Source organism: Podarcis bocagei, assembly GCF_964188305.1.
Source record: "Podarcis bocagei genome assembly, chromosome: 17".
Lineage (NCBI taxonomy): Eukaryota > Metazoa > Chordata > Lepidosauria > Squamata > Lacertidae > Podarcis > Podarcis bocagei.
Genome location: NC_138143.1, coordinates 19,772,529 through 19,793,478, shown reverse-complemented (window position 1 = coordinate 19,793,478; position 20,950 = coordinate 19,772,529). Strand labels below are relative to the sequence as shown.

At 44.4% G+C, this 20,950-nt stretch overlaps 2 protein-coding genes across 4 annotated transcripts in view; one reads left to right on the top strand and one right to left on the bottom strand.

Moving 5' to 3' along the window:
- Positions 1 to 20,950, top strand: part of MOB3B (MOB kinase activator 3B) — a 96,443-nt gene that overhangs the window by 7,256 nt on the left and 68,237 nt on the right. The gene's annotated exons all lie outside the window — the stretch shown is intronic.
- On the bottom strand, positions 1,591 to 9,002 carry IFNK (interferon kappa). Its single transcript, XM_081175891.1, has 2 exons — positions 8,135 to 9,002; positions 1,591 to 1,798 (listed from the first exon to the last, which is right to left on the bottom strand). Exon 1 carries the CDS (start codon positions 8,724 to 8,726, stop codon positions 8,136 to 8,138), a length of 591 nt encoding a protein of 196 aa, XP_081032017.1. The 5' UTR covers positions 8,727 to 9,002; the 3' UTR covers positions 1,591 to 1,798; position 8,135.

Below are 20,950 nucleotides of genomic sequence, written 5' to 3'. Positions count from 1 at the left end.
ACCACCTATATATCATTTTCATAATGTTTTCCTTTAAAGCATTACATGCCGTAAATTTCATTCCGGTGGTCCATTACCTTTCCCAGTCCTCAAACATAATGTTATACCCAATATCCTGCGCCCATTTTATCATGGCTGATTTGACTGTCTCATCCTGTGTATTCCATTTAAGCAACAAGTTATACACTCTCGAAAGTACCTTAGTCTTTGGTTCAAGCAATTCTGTTTCTAACTTCGATTTTTCCACCTGGAATCCAATTTTCTTGTCCATTTTAAAAACCTCTTGAATTTGGGCATAATGTAACCAATCTCGCACCTTGCTCTTTAATTTGTCCAGGCTCTGCAGCCTCCAGTTATCTCCATTTTTTTCTATTATTTCCCAATATTTCGGCCAGCTGGCTTCCATATTGGGTTTTTTCCGGGCCTTAGCCTCCATTGGTGATACCCACCTCGGGGTCTTGTTTTCTAGTAAGTCCTTATACTTAGTCCAGACAATAAATAATGCTTTTCTGACAATATGGTTTTTAAACATTTTGTAAACCTTAACCTTGTCGTACCACAGATATGCATGCCACCCAAAAGCATTGTTGAACCCTTCCAGATCTAGGACATCGGTGTTTTCTAATAAAAACCAATCTTTCATCCAGCAGAAAGCTGCAGCTTCGTAATATAACCTTAAGTCCGGCAGGGCAAATCCCCCTCTTTCTTTTGCATCAGTTAGTATTTTAAATTTTATCCTGGGCTTTTTGCCCTGCCAGACAAACTTAGAGATATCTTTCTGCCACTTTCCAAAGCATTCCACCCTGTCCACAATCTGTAGGGTTTGAAACAAAAACAACATCTTTGGCAATACATTCATTTTTACAGCAGCAATTCTGCCCAACAAGGAAAGTTTCAGTCTTGACCAAGTTTCTAAATCCTTTTTAACTTCTAACCAGCATTTTTCATAATTATCCTTAAATAAATTCAAATTTTTGGAGGACAAATTGACCCCCAGGTATCTGACTTGGATAAGTTTTAAAAAATGAAGCAAGCATAGAATGTAATTGTACTTCTCTGCTTCACCAAGTTTAAATTACAGATATTTAGTAAAACGGGTCCAGTTCTTTGATTGGAGCGAACCGTTGAAATACGAAATAACGGCGTGCAGTTCTACTGATCGGACGGGTTGTTGCGAAGCCGGATTAAGTTTACACTGAAGGCAAATTGTGCGTTTGGCTAGATGTCTACTGGTTATAGAATTAAAGGGAAGAAAATCCCTGTAACACCAGGAGACTTACTGAACAATCTGGAGCAAAACAAAGCCCTTGTGTTCTGTGGATTGAGGCTGCCTTTCTAAATTATGATTCCATTGTGCCTGGCTGATACCTGTTTTTCAACCTTGTGGTATATCACCAGCTAAACACTGCGCTATACTGATCACAATGTCTGAAATAAGGATGGAGCTATCTAGAGGCAGTGGCTGGCTTCACGGTTTTTCCAGCGTTGTGATTTTTGCATGTGAGACTCAATTTAGCCAAAAATTCTTAAAGCGCTGTGCATATTAGAAGTGCTATAAAAATGCTTAATGTCTGCACATAATTAAGAGGCTGATTTGGTTGACCAGCTCGTCTGCCTGTTTTTTTGTTTGTTCATCTGTAAACGCAAAACTGGTGGCAGCGGCAGCAAAAAAAATAGAATTGGTGAAGCTGGTCACAGTTGTTGCTCCCTGAATGTTGTGGACATTGGTTTCAGTGTCTGTATCCTGGTTGAGGTAACTTGTAACAAATCGATTAGCAAGGGCTTCTTTCACCTGTTCCTAGGGGAAAAGAAAAGGTGGGGGATTTTTTGCATTAGTGCCGTTATTTCAGTGAATTAAGAATAAAGACCATCTGGACACAGTGTTAGAAACTCAGATATACAAGCTAGGTACCAAATGGCTCCTTAAGTCATGCTAGCCACATGACCCAGAAGCTATACGCCGGCTCCCTTGGCCAATAAAGCGAGATGAGCAGTGGCATAGCGTGGGGGGTGCCAGGGGTGCCGGTTGCAACGGGCGCAACATCTGGGGAGGGGCGCGAGTCCAGAGGGAAGGGACAAGCAATCGAGGCTTGTTTGGGGTGGGAGGTCGTCGTCTCCGTTTGGCCGGCCCCCCTCGAGGAAGCGGGAACCTCTCCAAGGGGCAGCGCACCGTCGGTGGAGGGAAAAGAGCCGCGCAGCAGCAGCAGCAAAGCCAGGAGGTGGAGGCGCCGCCTGCCGCAGGATCCGATCTGAGCCTGCTAATCGCTTGCTGGGAATTAAGCGGCTCAAAGAGGCAAAGGAAGAGGTGGAGCCACTGGCCCGGCCGGGAGGAAGCTGGAGAGAGCAGCGCGCCTGGGCGCAGCGAGGTTGGGTAGGTGCGCCCTGGCTGGCTACCCGCCTCCCGGGCTCAGTGCCTCCATTACCCCTCCAGCGGCGATGGGAGAGATGGGGGGGGGGTCTGGAGCAGCCCCGGCTGGCCTGCTCCTGCTTCTCCCCCGCCTCCTTCCCGTCGCCGGCGCCTTGATCTCATCTGGATCAGGGACGAAACACGCCCATCCTTCGCTACTCCTTGTCGGGTCACTACTTCATTTCTCCAGGGAGAGAGAGAGGAGAGGAGAGGTGCCGGGGATTGCCAAGCGCGCGTGACGCAAAGGGCCTGCCCACGCGCAGGCTGAGCACCGCGTGGCGGGGGCAGAGGAAGGTGCTCTGCACATGCTTAGGAGGCGCTCGCCAGTGGCGTAGCAGGGGGGTGCAGGGGGGGCCGGCTGCACCGGGCGCAACATCTGGGGGTTAGGGTTAGGGGGCGCAAATCCACGGGTTAGGGGGCGCAAATTACTTGCCTTGCCCCGGGTGCTGACAACCCACGCTGCGCCACTGGAGATGAGCGCCACAACCCCAGAGTCATCCACGACTAGACCTAATGATCAGGGGTCCCTTTACCTTTACCTTTACCTTTACCACCTTGCTATGCCGTCGTGGGTCATCTGTTCTTGGGGCAGGGGCCCAGTAGGAATTTTTCCATTTGGCTGATGGGCTAGTGCCACTTGGGTTTCACCTGCCGCATAGCAAATCGCCATAATTTTGTAATGTTTGGTGGTTAGGCATTGGTTCAATGTGGAGGGTAGGGTAGGTTGTCATACCTGCCCCTCCCAATGTGTGATAGGGTATTCCGTTAAAGGAATCCAGGGGCTCGCCATGCTTTTGTCCGATCCCCATCCAGGGGTTAGGGCCACGGCAGAGCACCTGGGAGTGTTTTGGGGTGAGGTTGCATCTGTGGTAGGACCAATGCTTCCCCCAGTATGTTTACCCTTACTGGCTTCTGCTGGTGTCCAGTTGTCAGTGCTGCCCTGCCGGAGGTGTCGGCGCACCTAGTCGTACCAATGCCTAAGCAAACCACTCACATTCTGTTATCAATAAAGCTATGACCAAAGTTATGCCAATAACCTTGAACTAATATTGTTGTCAACTGTGTCTTTCTTGGGGGGTCTTCACACGCAACAGTTGTACAATGCTGCAACCATGGTGTAAGTTACGTGAAGTGCTTTGAACAATTGTTCTCTATAAATATCACATATTATCATTATACAGTGGACGCTCGGGTTGCGAACATGATCCATGCGGGATGCACGTTCGCAACCTGCAGCTTTCGCAACCCGCATCTGCGCACACGCGGGTCATGATTCGGCGCTTCTGCGCATGCGCAAAGCACGATTTAGCACTTCTGCGCATGCGCGACTGCCGAAACCCGGAAGTAACGTATTCCGGTACTTTAGGGTTTTGGCTGTCCGCAATCTGAAAAAACGCAACCTGAAGCAGCTGTAACCCGAGGTATGTCTGTATATATTTTTAAATGATGCTTTTAAAAATGCCAAGAATAACGCAGATACAAACTAATACTTTAAAGAACAGGAAACCGTACCCCTTGCCTTTTCCTGTAAGACCTATTACAGTCGTTAAGAGTCATCAACAGGCTCATCTCAGCTATCTGCCAATCTCCCATTCCCACCACCCTTCTGAGTAATACCCCTCCCCACCTTCTCACTATATAGAAGGATCTGGCAACTTCTGTTTCAGTGTATCTGAAGAAGTGTGCATACACACGAAAGCTCATACCAAGAACTAACTTAGTTGGTCTTTAAGGTGCTACTGGAAGGAATTTTTTTATTTCGTACAATAATATGTTATATAGCACAGTGGAAAGATTTTTGAATCGTTTATTTTTAAAAATGTGATTTGAAAGATCCCAAGGGAAAAGACATGATTTAGCCTTTAGTTTCCCATTTTGCAATTCCTGTATTTGCTGGATAAGCACGCATGCCAACTGATTGCTTTCGCATAATGGTTTGCAACTAAATACAGCCTTTAGTATAACCAAGGAGCTTAATCGTTAAACCTTTGCTCTTGCAACCGACATGCCTTTTGCAGAGCAGAATTAAGCCTGCTTAGGAAAAAGAGGCAGATTTGTTTGTGACGACCCCCTGTTCACATGCAAGGAAGCAACTTCCATTTGATGGTTGGAGCCCCACAATGGGCAAAAGAGTCCTGCATTGCAGAGGTTTGAACCAGATCAGGGGTAGGCAACCTAAGGCCCGGGGGCCGGATGCGGCCCAATCACCTTCTTAATCCGGCCCGCGGACGGTCCGGGAATCAGCATGTTTCCACTGTCTCTCAGACCTTGTTGGGGTGCTGAACTATTTTTTTTTGGGGGGGGGAATGACGAATTCCTATGCCCCACAAATAACCCAGAGATGCAATTTAAACAAAAGCACACATTCTACTCATGTAAAAACACGCTGATTCCTGGGCCGGATTGAGAAGGCGATTGGGACGGATCCAGCTCCCGGACCTTAGTTTGCCTACACATGAACTAGATGACCCTGGTCATCCACTCCAACTCTGCAAAGTATATACACAAAGTATCAAATGTGGTGACAGTAATAATAATGCAACAAAACAACACCACAAACTGGCTTATAAGTATAAAACCAAATTTACTAGAATAACAGCTAGAATAGAGATAGACTTGTAACCATTCAAGCAACAAACATACTGAGGTGCCATGAGCTAAACAAAGCCTGGAGATACTGTAAACATGGAGTGGATAAATGTACAGCTGTATCTTAACAAGTGTGTAGCAAAACCTGTAATCTAGACAACAGGTCTCCTTTTGCCCACTTGCGTTATTCTCACCAGGGTGATGGCTTTGATTTGCCTTCCTGTGATTGATCCATGCCTACGGCTTCGTGTTTCCAACTCAATAATAATAATAATAGTAGTAGTAGTAGTAGTAGTAGTAATAATAATAATAATAATAATAATAATAATAATAATAATAATAATATCTTTATTGTCATTGCCCCCTTCGGGGACAACGAAATTACTTGACTGCTCCATAAAAACACTAATTAAACAATACAATATAATATAGCAAGGGAGATTAGATGACTTTCAAAGTCCGGGCTTCCCATTCAGGGCCAAGATCGCTCTGGAGAAGAAGCTGTTCTTAAGACGGCTCGTTCTTGTCTTCATCGACCTGTATCTCCGTCCCGACGGCAAGAGCTCGAAGAGACAGTGACCAGGATGCGATGGATCTTTTACTATGTCCAGTGCCTTCCTATGGCACCTTGACCCATTGAAGAACATCTCATCCAGTTCAATCTTTGAAAAACAGCTTTGAGAAACTTTTTCATATTCTCCAGTGTGCTACCCTTGCCATTGTGGCGACACAGGGTTACCGTTCCGTGATTGGACTTACGCTGCTTGTTGAATGGCCCATTTATCCAGTCTGTATAACATTTATTGATTGCACATGTAACTTGTTAAGATACAGTTGTACAGTGGTACCTTGGGTTACATACGCTTCAGGTTACATACGCTTCAGGTTACTAACTCCGCTAACCCAGAAATATTACCTTGGGTTAAGAACTTTGCTCCAGGATGAGAACAGAAATTGTGCTCTGGCAGCACGGCAGCAGCAGGAGGCCCCATTAGGTAAAGTGGTGCTTCAGGTTAAGAACAGTTTCAGGTTAAGAACGCACCTCCGGAACGAATTAAGTACTTAACCCGAGGTACCGCTGTACATTTATCCACTCCATGTTTACAGCATCTCCAGGCTTTGTTTTACACATGGCACCTTAGTAAGTTTGTTGCTTGAATGGTTACAAGTCTATCTCTATTCTAGCTATTATTCTAGTAAATTTGATTTTATACTTATAAGCCAGTTTGTGGTGGTGTTGTTTTGTTGCGTCCAGTCCAGCTCTACAATTCTAAGATTCTAAGGCTAAACTTCCAATCCTGGGCTGCTTTGTCTGGGAAGAAAGACCCCTCTCCAAACATGGTTAGATTTACTCCCAGCAAAATGCACAGGATTTGGCTGCAGGTGTTCAGAAACGTCCAGAACGAAGAGAAAGTCACCATTGCCTTTTAAAATGTGGCTCTGGGGATGTGTGTTATTGGGTGGTTGTTTTTATTTTGATTATATATATATTGTGGTTTTTATTTTGATCTTTGCTGTGAACCGCCCTGAGACGTCCGGGTATAGGATGGTATATAAGTTCAATCAATCAATCAAATAATGGAAAAAATAGGTAAAACAATAGTACCACACCCTGAGTGAATTGGTTAAAATGTATTAAAAAGGGATCTAAAATGTGTTGGAAATGCCAAGAAGCAGAGGGGACCTTCCTACATATGTGGTGGGGATATAAGAAACTAAGGGATATCGGGAGAGAATGGGAAAAGATTTCTCTTTCGCCTCCATTTGAAGCAAAACTCCCCAGCTTGTGTCTGAGGGATCATGTTCAGATCAGGTAGACCAGTGGTTCCTAACCATTTTTTGGCCATGCCCCACCTAAGCATCTCTAAAATCCTCACCTCCCCACCCCCGTGACATATAATTCTTCTTATTCAAAAAGTGAACTCCTCTTCACATGGAAGAAGCCTAAAAGGCCATTGACTGTTAATTATTAATTAATTAATTATTATTCATTCTCAAATTGCCCCCCTTAAAAATCAAATTACTCCCCTGTGGTGTGTGTGCCCCACGTTGGGAACCACGGATGTAGACGGTGTGGGTTAGATCCCATGTTTTCTATGAATCTTTCAGAGCATCCGTTTACTCCTTATTTACTCCCAGTTGCCCTGAGTTGGAGGAAAGCACATTCTCGCTCCATCCATCACCCAGGAAAACAAGGACTACTGGCTTGTGTGTGTGTGTGTTGTGTACTTAAAGGCAAGGAGGTTCACCTACCCTGTTTAGATGGCACTGCTGATATTGGAACCTGAATTTGCTGCCTCTCCCCTTCCTTCACTAACTTACTTTTTAATAATAACAATAATTCACAATGTGGTGTTTGATAGACAGTAATGATTCAGTCTTTTGTAATTGTAGGCTTCAGCACATTTGTTCTACATTCAGAATTTCACTTAAGACTCCTTATTTTAAAATAGACACTGTAATATATTTTTAGAAAACAAAATCTGTCTTAATTTTTTTTAAAGCTGATTTAAACCCAAAAAGTATTTGTTCTTTCTACACTAGCCGCGACCTTTCATGTTGAAATGTACCCAACACATAAGTAAATACGAAGATTTAAGTGAAAGAAGGGAACCATACACATTCAGGATACTGGATGTGACTTTAATTATATGTTGCTAAGTTTTTAATTCCTTATGCCCACCTGTAGATTAATACTAGATTTTCTTTCATCTTCACACTGCAATATCTGGTATACTATGCAGTCATCAATTCACTTCCTTTTAATTAAAATTGCTGTAAATGAGACTTCTTTAGCTGTTTTTTTAGACGGATGCTACAACCACTCCTGGCTAGTTTCCAAAGAGCATATTTGATGTTTTGGGGTGTTAATACATCGATATAGGTTACCAGGAACTTCTGTTATAGGTTACCTATAAGATCCTTCCAACTTAATGGGATTCCAATTCATTCCTGTTGACCAGTTCTGTTCATTTCAGTGGGACTTCTCCGACAGAGTTCCCTGTGTTTAGCATCGTATGAGAATATTCTTAACTAAAAAATAAATAAATACAGAGTTCCCCTAACCTTAGCCTAAGAGCACTCCCCCAAGCTCTTACGCCAAGCTATATGAAAATATTACTTAAATAATATTATTACCTTACTCCTTTAGCTTGTTGAGAAGCTGGGTTATGAACAGAAAGCAGCCTTTCAGTTCTAGGTGGACCAGCTCCCAGGCGCAGCGACTCTGCTGGTTGGCGGCTAGGAAACTGTTCATTCTTTGAAAGTATCGCTTGACTTTTATGGGCGAAGGAGATGGTGCCCCATTGGCAGAGTTTGCCAGTTTTCCTCCCTGCGTGTCTTTTGCGCACGCCTCCAGCTGTTTGGTTTGCTGGTACAGGTCGCTCTGCAAGGACTCGAGACACGTCGCGTTCCAGGCACCGCAAGGATGGTCTTTGCCGAGAACGTTGAGGCTCTGCTGGAGAACCTCGCGGACGATGATGACGGCGCCGTCGCTCTCCAGAGCGTTGAGAGCTTTCAGAGGGAACCTGAAGTCCATTGTCTCAGATATGCATTGCAGAGGGAATTGTCCGGCCGTCCTGCAGAGATGGTTCAAGTTGGTCTGGATCATTTGGTTCCACCGGGTGTGGAGCACAGGGCATTTGGAAAGGGGGCTGGATTCCGCGAGTTTGCCGGAGAGCACCAGCACCAGACAAACGCTTAAGCTGTTCCCACCAGTAGTGAAGCCCATGATGAACCAATGGCTGTAACTACCTTATCTTCCTGGAGTCTCTTTAAATATATTTCGGAACACCTATAAAAATCTGCCATCCTGAATTCATTCAACATGAGACATTAGTATTAATCATGATATGAATTTTCCCCCCATCAAGATTCCAAATGCCTTTGAGGAACATGATTAGGTTGCTTTCAGTTTCGTTCAATGAGTTTTAATTAAAATGTGAGGTTTTGTTTTGTTTTGTTTTTTACTACCTTCTTACAGAAAACTTAGCCAAGTTTCAAGTGGACCATATGAGAGGGGAGAGAGAGAGAGTGCACATTGTCTTTTTCTCTTCTTTCTGTTTATAATATTTTAAATTAATTTCCAGTACCTTCTTAGAATTAGAAAATAAACAAGAGTTCAACATTAGTTCTTTCCTGAAATCTGAAGAGATTTCCCATCTCATATGTCTACATCCTTAAAAGGTCCTTATTTGTTTATTCATTGTTTAGTTTATACTTTTATAATGCTGTTATTCAGGCAAACTGTTCCCAGTTGATGAGAACACTAAAATAACAATAAAATTAATCTTTAAATCCCATTAAAGTGGTCAGTAAGACAACAGGTTAGAATAAAACCCAGAAGACTGGGAGAACAAGGAACTGTTTTCCTGGTACCAAAGAGAAAGCAAAATGGTGGCAAGATGGACCTTTGATGAGCGGGATTGGCAAAAGATCACTACTGCAAAGGGTTTTTCTTTGGTTACCTTAAATGCCCTTGGATAGCTCATGGGAAAATACCTCCATTTTTTATTTCTTGACATGGTGCAGACTGAGGTGGTAACAGCTATTCCTTCAGGTACTGAGGTCTCAATTTCCTATTTTATTTTTAAAACAATGTTTGGTCCCCAGCCAGTTAATAACTTCCTATTTTCTTGTCTTTGGCACTTGAGTTGTAAGAGGCTGTTCTGTTTTTCCTACATGCACTTAGGTTATTGTTGTATCACAGAGAAGCCACTAAGGGAGCCCATTTGACTGTGAATTATCTCTGTTGTAGACTTAACTTTTCAGGTTTCTGTTACTGGTCAAAAAGCGAAAACTGCTTCGTTTCCTACTGCATTGCCCCAGCTGCCTAAGTGGTGGCAACTTAGCAACTCTTCAAAAAGGAATTAGGATGGGTATAATTTAATAAAACTTGGAGGGCATAATTTAAATCCCTGCCTGGGCTGGTCTTTTCTCTGCTTATATTTGCTTGTGCATTAATCTCAAGTGAGACTCAGTTAACCAGGATTTAACATAAGGTCCTATAGGTCTAGGGATGCGGGTGGCGCTGTGGGTTAAACCACAGAGCCTAGGACTTGCCAATCAGAAGGTTGGCGGTTCTAATCCCTGCGACGGGGTGAGCTCCCGTTGCTCGGTCCCTGCTCCTGCCAACCTAGCAGTTCGAAAGCACATCAAAGTGCAAGTAGATAAATAGGTACCGCTCTGGCGGGAAGGTAAACGGTGTTTCCGTGCGCTGCTCTGGTTCGCCAGAAGCGGCTTAGTCATGCTGGCCACATGACCCAGAAGCTGTATGCCGGCTCCCTCGGCCAATAAAGCGAGATGAGCGCCGCAACCGCAGAGTCGGTCACAACTGGATCTAATGGTCAGGGGTCCCTTTACCTTTACCTTTTTTACCTATAGGTCTGGCTGAAGCATGGATGAGGAACTTGTGTCCCTCCAGAAGTTGTTACACTACAGCGGGGGCCAGCAGACTTTTTCAGCAGGAGGCCGGTCCACTGTCCCTCAGACCTTGTGGGGGGCCGGACTAGATTTTTTTGGGAGAAATGAACAAATTCCTATGCCCCAGAAATAACCCAGAGATGCATTTTAAATAAAAGGGCACATTCTACTCATGTAAAAACACGCTGATACCCAGACCATCCACAGGCCAGATTGAGAAGGCGATTGGGCCAGATCTGGCCCGCGGGCCTTAGTTTGCCTACCCATGTACTATAGCACCCATAATCTCTGACCGTTGGCCATGCTTTCTGGGGCTAATGGGAGTTGGGAACTCAAAAGTGGCTTACTGTAGATCCTTAGTAGGTTATGCTTATGGAGTGATGTGTATTCACTTTGAACTGGGGCTGGTGAATTTTACTTCCAAGTAGAACCTTTACTCAGCCATGAAGCTCAGGGGGCAATATTGAAGAAGAAGAAGAGTTTGGATTTGATATCCCGCTTTATCACTACCCGAAGGAGTCTCAAAGCGGCTAACAATCTCCTTTCCCTTCCTCCCCTGCAACAAGCACTGTGAGGTGAGTGGGGCTGAGAGACTTCAGAGAAGTGTGACTAGCCCAAGGTCACCCAGCAGCTGCATGTGGAGGAGCGGAGACGCGAACCCGGTTCCCCAGATTACGAGTCTACCGCTCTTAACCACTACACCACACTGGCTCTCAGTGTGCTATTTATACTTTCTCAGCCTAACCCACCTCACGATTTTTGTTGTGAGGATAACATTGGGCGATGGGTTGATGGGGGGGGGGATAACCATGTTATTTTGAGCACCTTGATGAAGGTAGAAAGAGAGAAAAAATAAAGATAGAAATAAGATAGAAACAGCAGTTTAATATCAGCTCAAGTGTCCTGGCTTTCCCTAAAGAAGCTTGGGAATTCTAGTTTGGGGAGTGTGCTGAGAGTCCGTAATCCAGCTTTATGGAAGTATAATCTTCAGAACTGGAGTTTGAAGAAACAAGGGTGTTGAAACAAGGGACTATAGCAGGCACCCCCAAACTCAGCCCTCCAGATGTTTTAGGACTACAACTCCCATCATCCCTAGCTAACAGGATAAGTGGTCAGGGATGATGGGAATTGTAGTTCCAAAACATCTGGAGGGCCGAGTTTGGGGGTGCCTGGACCCATACTAAAGTACAGTCTGTGATTCCTCAGTCTGTGCTAACATCCACTTAATCATGAATTTAGGCAAGAGGAGATGTGATAAAAAAGGAACATGAATGGCTCACTTTTTCTGCAGCTCCCTTGAGTTTAATTTTGGAATATGCTCTAATTTCGAAAGGGCTGGGCCCTAGCTTGAAATGTGCAAGCGACAAAGAGTCCTTGGAACAACGTGCAAGTTGTCCATTGCATTCCTTCCACATGCATCTTTGGCCATTTTCTCCCCATTTCTCCATACATGTTTTCAAAGTATCTGCAGAGAAATGTAACGTCAGAAGCAACGGTCACCCTGTGTCCATCATGACGATTTTCACATCAAGGGAAGTCATAGAACCACTCTATTCTGCCTCGGTCAGGCCACACCTGGAATACTGTGTCCAGTTCTGGGCAGCATAATTTAAGAAGGATGTTGACAAGCTGGAAGGTGTGCCGAGGAGGGCAACCTAGATGATCAAGGGTCTGGCAACCGAGCCTTATGAGGAACGGTCGAAGGAGCTGGATATGTTTACCCTGGAAAAGAGGAGACTGAGAGGAGATAGGAAAGCATCTTCAGATATCTCAAGGGCTGTCGCATGGAAGAGGGAACAAGCTTGTTTTCTTCTGCTCTGGAGGGTAGGACTCGAACCCATGGCTTCAAGTTACAAGAAAGGAGATTCTGACTAAACATATGGAAGAGGTGTTCGACAGTGGAACAGTCTCCCTCGGGAGGTTGTGGACCTTCCTTCCTTGGAGGTTTTTAAGCAGAGGTTGGATGGTCATCTATTCTGGATGCTTCAGATATTCTGGATGCCAGGGGTTCAGACTCGATGACCGTTGGGGTCCCTTCCAACTCAATAATACCATGATTTCATTTTTGTTATACCGGTGTTGTCATCAATTTACTGTTTTAAAACCTTTCGTTCCACAGCCTGCAGCCGTCGGGCACAATACGCTGTGTAAATTCAACCAGCTCACCCACTGGTGGGAAATGGGATTAGATGCACCGATTCACCAAATGTCTTCCTTCCCAAGCAGAAGGGAGTTCATTTTTGTCCTTAGGAGCGTTTAGAGCAGGAAACAAATCAATATTAAAGGGATTTATACAGATTCATGCTAAGTCTGTGTCTCCTCAAAACAGATGGACGAGAGCTGTGCAAGTGCGGTTTCTAAATTTGGCCCAGTGGAGCATTTAACTATGGGGAGCCAGCTTTCTCAGTTGGGCTACTGCAGGCATGTCCAGAGTCCATTTCGGGGGCCTAATTTGGCTCGCTGGTTGGTTTAATCCGGCCCCTGTGGCAGTTTATTTTCTGGGGTAAAATCCTAAAAACCCTCAACAACTTAAATCTTAAAAAAAACCTCAACAACTTCAATCTAAAAAAAACCCCAACAACTTCAATCCTACTAAAAAGGTCAACAACTTTGGTTGGCCCTTGGGCAGCCCTCACGGCACTTCATCAAATCTGACCCTCTTTGAAAAAAGTTTGGACACCACTGGACTTGCAAACGGTGCTGAAAAGCCCCTTTTCCATTCCTCAGATTCTCACTTACAGGTATTTTAATTCCCTCCATTGCAAGCACATGCGCAGGTTGGACGCAACCCAAGAGTGACATAATGACTTCTTCTGTTTCATGATGACTGTGCACAGCTATAAGGGTCGGGTGATTAAGAGCACACTAAGCATTAGTATATAAGGAAGACGTATACTAGACAGAATAACCCAGACAGCGCTCTTAATTTGTGCGGCATCGCCTCCGGCATTTGTGACGAGGATAATTACTGTTGTTTAAGTGAGAGTGTTTTTCTATCCAGAGTTATGACTAAAGGAGCCAGCGTTTGAATTATTTGTGCTGTGCTTTTTATATATATACAGTGGTAACTCGGGTTACAGATGCTTCAGGTTAGAGATGCTTCAGGTTACAGACTCCGCTAACCCAGAAATAGTACCTAGGGTTAAGATCTTTGCTTCAGGATAGGAACAGAAATCGTGCTCCGGCGGTGCAGTGGCAGCGGGAGGCCCCATTAGCTAAAGTGGTACTTCAGGTTAAGAACAGTTTCAGGTTAAGAATGGACCTCCGGAACGAATTAAGTACTTAACCCGAGGTACCACTGTATATAAGAAGGAAGAAGGAATTTTTGAAAATTGTCATAATCCATAATCTTCTCTGATGCACAGAGGCTATGAGTTTTATGGAGGATGTTCCATGGTCCTCCTACCTGATTGCTTTAGGCAAAAATGCCAGGAATTGAACCTGGAATATTCTGCATGCAAAGTATATGTTCTGTGTCAAGAAACAATACTAAATCACCAGATTACTATGACTCTGCACATGCTTTGCAAGTTCCTGTTAAATTATAGTCTCTGAAAACTTTCCTTCGCTTGCCTCCCCCATGCATATACGTGTGAGAATCGTATAGACCAGGGGTCAGCAAACTTTTTCAGCAGGGGGCTGGTCCACTGTCCCTCAGACCTTGTGCGGGGCCAGACTGTACAGTGGTACCTTGGGTTAGATACGCTTCAGGTTACATACGCTTCAGGTTATAGACTCCGCTAACCCAGAAATAGTGCTTCAGGTTAAGAACTTTGCTTCAGGATGAGAATAGAAATTGCGCAACAGCAGTGCGGCAACAGCGGGAGGCCCCATTAGCTAAAGTGGTGCTTCAGGTTAAGAACAGATTCAGGTTAAGAACGGACCTCTGGAACGAATTAAGTATTTAACCCGAGGTACCACTGTATTTTGAAAAAAATAATAATGAATGAATTCCTATGCCCCACAAATAACCCAGAGATGCATTTTAAATAAAAGGACACATTCTACTCATGTAAAAACACACTGATTCCCGGACTGTCTGAGGGCCGGATTGAGAAGGCGATTGGGCTGGATCCAGCCCCCGGGCCTTAGTTTGCCTACCCATGGTTCAGAGTGATTGCACACACAGAATCAGCACATCTGACCTCCAAACAGCTCTGTGGAGAATCTTGGACTTGTAGAGTTGGAAGGAACCACAAGGATTCATCTAGTCCCGGCATGTCCAACAGGTAGATTGTGATCCACTAGTACTGGACATCAGTGGTAGATCATTGGTAGATCACTGCCCCCCCCACTATGGTTCTCCTAAAAAAATGGTTCCCCTGAGATTATGAGTTGTTCGTTCCTCCAACTGAAGAGGGCAGGAATCGCCTCTGTTCGTTGTTCCTGGCTCCACTGTTGGGACAATCCAGCAAATAATTCCAGACTCCAAAATGTGGGACTGGAGATTGTCCCAGATCTCGGGCAGAGGCAGATGTCCCGTGCCAGGAGGCAGGTTGGATCTTGCCTACCGCAAGGATCCGTCTTGGCTAGGAAGGCAAATCAAGATTTGTGGGCCTAAATAAAATGTTGGTATTGGGTCAAGGGGTGACATCAGCAGCACAGGTGATAACCTATTGAGGGTGGGTGCCCATGGGTGGAAGCCCAGAGAACCGATTCCTCAAATGGTATTTTATTCCCAGTGACTGTTCTGCACAAACACTGCAATCACAGGTGGGAAATTTATGGGCTGCTCCTGAGCACGGCATAATAATTAAAAAGCTGTCAAGAGCAAAATGTAAATATAAATGACACTATAATCCTACACATTTACATAATCTGACACTTTCTTCAACAGAACTTAGTATGTAGTAAAAAGCGTTCAGGACTGCAGCTTAAAGGTATAATCCTATACAGTGGTATCTCGAGTTACATACGCTTCAGGTTACAGACTCCTCTAACCCAGAAATAGTACCTCGGGTTAAGAACTTTGCTTCAGGATGAGAACAGAAATCGTTCTCCGGTGGCGCGGCAGCAGCGGGAGGCCCCATTAGCTAAAGTGGTGCTTCAGGTTAAGAACAGTTTCAGGTTAAGAACGGACCTCCAGAACGAATTCAGTACGTAACCAGAGGTACCACTGTAAATGTTTATTTAAAAGTAATTCCTACTGAGTTCGATCTCCGCAGTTAATGCAACCTAAATCACATTTGCCCAAATACACTTGCAGCCCATTTCCTAAAAAGACCTGTGGATCAACTGTTTTGAGAACTGACGGCTTTTAATGCCGCTGTGCTGTTTTTATTGTAATTATTTGTATGTTTGAAACAAGACTTTTTAATATATGTGTGTAGTTTTAATTCTGTTAATGTTTAATTGTTTTTATGATTTTTTTCCTGTGTTTAAAAGTTCGGTGTACGAAACTTGAAACCGCTACTAGATATGGAAGAATATCTTCTAGAATCGTTGCTTGGGCCATTTATGCCACTTGAAATTGAATTTCTTGTCTTAAAATTAGTAACATGTGTCTCTGTGTTTATTATTATATTTCCTACAGCTGAGACTCTTACCAATTCATGCAAACATCTTTCATTTTTATATTGTATTGCCCTGCAAGGACAAATATAAAAAGACTTGTGAATGAATAATTTCACAGAATCACATTCATAAAATGAATATGACTTACTCGTCTGATGTAGCTTTTAAAGGATATTTTAATAATTTCTCACTACAGTGTTATTGCATCCCAGAGTTTGGGGGGGGGGGTTATTTAAAAAATGCTAACGCAGTAGGCATGAACAGGCAACATCAGGCAGAGAATACAGACTTTATGCATATAAGACAGCAGTGCAAAGTGTTTTCCTGTAATGATCAAATAGGTAATCGGGATTGATTTTTTGTTTAACCTACAAGTCTGACTGTTAAATAATTCCAAGGGACCTGCTGGGGGAAAATGTGCAGAAAACTAATGAGCGGTTTGCCAATGCTGGCTCAAATCGTTGCGACAAATGAACTGGAAAAATAAAGAGAAGCCATCAGAATAGAAGTAGTTTAGGAACATTGGCATATAATCCTAGTGGAAAAGACAATAGCATTATAGCAAATATGGGGAGGAAAATTACTACAGATTCCTCTGTATCTGAGCCATGGGAGAACTCTTCAGAACATGTGGAGAACCTTCTGGATGACGCCAGTGGTCCATCCATTCCTGTATCCTCTTCTCACAGTGGCCAACCAAGAGCACTCTGCCCTTTTGTGTTTTGATATAGCATCTCTTGTAAATTATGTTTCCTGAAATAATAATCACAGTAATAAGACTATGAAGCGTCTTTTGTACATCCCATCTGCTCATGTTTGACATTTATTCATTCCCATGAATGTGTGTTATGCTGCAAGTTGAGTAACGCCAACAGTTACGGGAAGATAGTCTCCCTTGTTAAATCCCACAGCGCCTATTTGCAGAGCATCTTGTTGTCTGTTGGCTCAGAAAGATAACTAGGGCAAATTAAGCGGCCAGCTGACTTGGGTCATTACACATGACTAGGGCCATATGGTGAAACAGGATTACTTAAGTATGTCGCTGCTGGGCCACATCACATCGTCCCGGGCATTAAAAGAGAGCCAAATGGGTCAGATCGTTAAAAAAAACACACCACGATTTTAATGGCTGAATAGTTTCAGGGAGGTTGCTCACCTAACAGAGGTCAGAATAATGCTTGTGACCTTATCTGGAGTTTATAATACAGGCCGTAATCGAAAAACGGTTGCTCCCAACCAGCTCATTGTCCACCTGGTGCATAAAGATGTCTGTGCCTTGCTCAATATCGGCAACGCTGTCTCCAGATTTTTGGGGGGGAGGGGGTCTGTGGTTCTTTGATATTCGGTTCAAAGTGGCAATGGAAGCACTTTTGGGGCAAGGAGTCCTCTGCAGGTTGGGGGGCCATGGCAAATGTCCAACTTTGCCATCCCCTGGGGGGAGCCCTTGGGAGCATGGCCTTACCATTTGGAAGAATGAAATACAGTAGCTGGTTTCTGGGCATCACAGAAGTGCAGAAAACCTATTGATTTATTATAGCATTATTTTTTTCCGTCACAAAGAGGTGGCTTGTGAGATTTGGTGTGTCAGGTCTTGACTAGTCTTGAATATTCCTCACCTTGACTCATGGGGAAAAGGGGAGACGTTTGCTATTCTGCTTCAGGCAGCAAAAAGTCTTGGGGTGGCCCTGCAAGTATACATGCCCCTTGGTCTGTGTGTAGTCTGTTTATGGAAGTCCATTGATGGAGGCAAGAATGGGCTACCAAGTGTCAGGGATTGTTGTCAGATTTTGTTCCCCATTATCGTAACGCTAAACTTTGCAAAGTGGTGCTGAGTTGTTAATTGAGTCGTTTCTCGGTCATGCTGAAGTGTTGGGAAGTGGCTGTTCATGATTTAAGTACAGTCGTATCTTGGAAGCTGAACGGAATCCGTTCCGGAAGTCTGTTCAACTTCCAAAACGTTTGGAAACCAAAGTGTGGCTTCTGATTGGCTGCAGGAAGCTCCTGCAGCCAATCGGAAACCTCATCGGATGTTTGGCTTCCAAAAATAGTTCACAAACCGGAACAGTCATTTCCGGGTTTGTGGCGTTCGGGAGCCAAAACGTTCCACTTGCAAGGCGTTCAGGATCCAAGGTACAACTGTAATAAGGAAGATCTTTCAGATATTTATTATTAATAAAGCTTTGAGATGTACCGTATTTTTCCATGTATAAGATGTCCCCATGTATAAGATGCTTCCTATTTTTAGGGACTCCAAAATTAAGAAAACATCCCTTAGCACTACCCATGTATAAGACAAGCCCCAATTTTAAACCATTTTTTTTTTGTAAAAAAAAACCCTCGTCTTATAAATGGAAAAATATAGTAAAACAAGTCTGCATTTTAAAAAAATGCATCTTAAATATAGCTTTAGAAACCTGGAAGAATCAGATACCCCCTTTGGGGGGAAGGTGTGGAATTGGACAAGATCCCAAATGCTTTTGCACAGGTGTGTGTTGCCGTGTGTCTCGCTGCCCTCGCATTTTCCTGCCATCTGTTTGAGCACGTTGTAAATCGCTTGTCGCTAGGCAGCTGGTCCCCCGTTGCCGTATCTGCAAAGTGGTCATCTTGGACGCCAATAAAATTAGCACTCAACGGAGCTTATCGCAACATAACTGGAGGAGGGCTAGACATCTGTGTGGGATTCTAGATGCTCTGCTGTTTGCACCAATTAACAGCATCTGGACGGCAGTCTGTTTTCTTAAAAATTTCCAGCGGGGAAGGTATTGGGGGAAGAGGAGGAGAGGGAAAAAAATCATAATAATTTAGTTATGATGATATTGTATGAGCATGCCAGATATATATCCCTGAGAGAATACAGGCTCCCAACTAGGCGCCTTATTAGATTATCAGAGTTTCCTAGCATGTTGTTCCCAGAGGATGAAAGATCAGAACAAAAATAAACTCTTGCGTGTCGAGGTCCCCAGGGCCACCCCAATAACTCACACATCACACCAATATTTTTGTTTAAGGTTTTTGGCATAATTTTGGCCACAACTTTATTAAAATACAAACGTGTGAGTGGTTGCTTTGGCATTGGTTGCGATTAGCTACCCCCACCGTGGGGGACAGTCTGACATTCCGCACGCCTGCGAAAGTCAGAAAAGGGGAATACACTTGGGGGTAGCGACGGAGCAGGGAACCTGCCCTCAGCCCACCCCAAATGCAGCCAGGAGCTCTTGCAGTGGCCCGAGCCCCCTTGACAGGGTGGACAAGCAATAGTTAGCCCCCGATTCCTTTAACGGAATCCCTCGCAGCAGCAGTATTAGAGGGGCAGGCACAGCCAATCCATGCCCCTCAACCAACCAAACCATAAACCAATGCCTAACCGCAACCTTACAAGTTGTGAAGATTTGCTACGCAGTAGGCAAAAACCAAATGGCCCCAGCCAGCCAGCCAGATGGACAAAATTCCTACCGGGCCCCTGCCCCAAGAGCAGACGACCCCATGACAGGCATAGCAAGGTCAAAGCGAACAACCCTAATTCTAGGGAGGGGGGGACGGGCAATCCGATGCACGGGGCGAAAAGAGGAAGCCCTAGCCTCGTGCAAGGAGTTTTAGCATTTCTGGCTGTCAATCAACAAATGGCAACATTAACCTCTTCCCAATGACAAGGGAAGCCCAATCGCATCAGTGGCCAACGATTAATTAGCCCGCCCCACAACTTTGGAGTGTCCTGGCGGCCCCCACCGCAACACGTGCTCTCCATGAAGGAGAACACGCTTTGCTATGTGTCCAGGCTAGTAGCTACTTGAGTGGGTCAGCTGTTCATACAAGGAAGAAGGTTTGCATTGATTTGGCTAATAGGATCGTGGCTGACCAAAACCAATAGGGACTTTTAGATTAGTTGCAGAGCCCAAGCACTGCATGAAAAAAGTCCCAGGTTCATTTGCTGGTTCGTTCTGCTTCTTCTTAGGAGGGTGATTAAAACTTCTTTTTAATTGGCCAAATAGATATTTGGATAGCTGTGCTGACCTGCTGTTTGTTGTTGTTGTTGTTGTTTTTATTGTGCGGCGCTCTGTGGAAGCGTGGAATATAAATTACTTCAAATAAATAGATGGGCAAACAGTTTGACTTGGTGTAAGGCACATCCTTACGTCCCGAGAGACAACATTCTTAAAAAGCCTTAAAACCTAAAACTGTCCGATAACTTATTAAATTAGGTCTGGGGCATTAGAATGGAGACAAGAACTCCATAATTTTGTTCCCATTTTTTTTTTTTATTACACAGAATGGTCAGTTCTATTTTATATAACATGGAATGTAAAAGAGTTATTGCTGTTAGAAATTGACAACGTTTTTAGCCACCGCTATTTAATATAAAGCAATATGACATCCAAACACAGACTTCCCAGTAGATTGTATTGCCCAGTCCTCATACATCAATCCCCCTTTATGGCTATGTAGCAAGGTGGTAGAGGAATCGGAACCTTTTATCCGTCAGGGATGTCGTTCCAACCTTCCAAGTTCAATAATTTCAAGCACAATTCACTGTTGGTGCTGACCTTTAAAGCCCTAAACAGCCTCGGTCCAGTATACCTGAAGGAGTGTCTCCACCCCCATCGTTGTGCCCGGACACTGAGGTCCAGCACCGAGGGCCTTCTGGCAGTTCCCTCTCTGAGAGAAGCCAAGTTACAGGGAACCAGACAGAGGGCCTTCTCGGTGGTGGTACCCGCCCTGTGGAACACCCTCCCACCAGATGTCAAAGAGAAAAATAACTACCAGACTTTTAGAAGACATCTGAAGGCAGCCCTGTTTAGGGAAGCTTTCAAGGTCTGTTGGAGGCCGCCCAGAGTGGCTGGGGGGGGGGGCCCAACCAGATGGGTGGGGTATAAATAATAAATTATTCTTATTATTGATGCAGATGGGGCTCATCCACCTGGAAAAGTAGCCCATCTGGGAGGTGGAAAACTCCGACCCTGACCCTTGCAGCTATCCCGATTTATGAGGCTTCAGGAGTAAATCCTGAGGAAATATCTGCAA

What these genes read in the sequence shown, in the direction of transcription:
- IFNK (XM_081175891.1), bottom strand. Translation starts at nt 8,726, where the DNA reads ATGGGCTTCACTACTGGTGGGAACAGCTTAAGCGTTTGTCTGGTGCTG.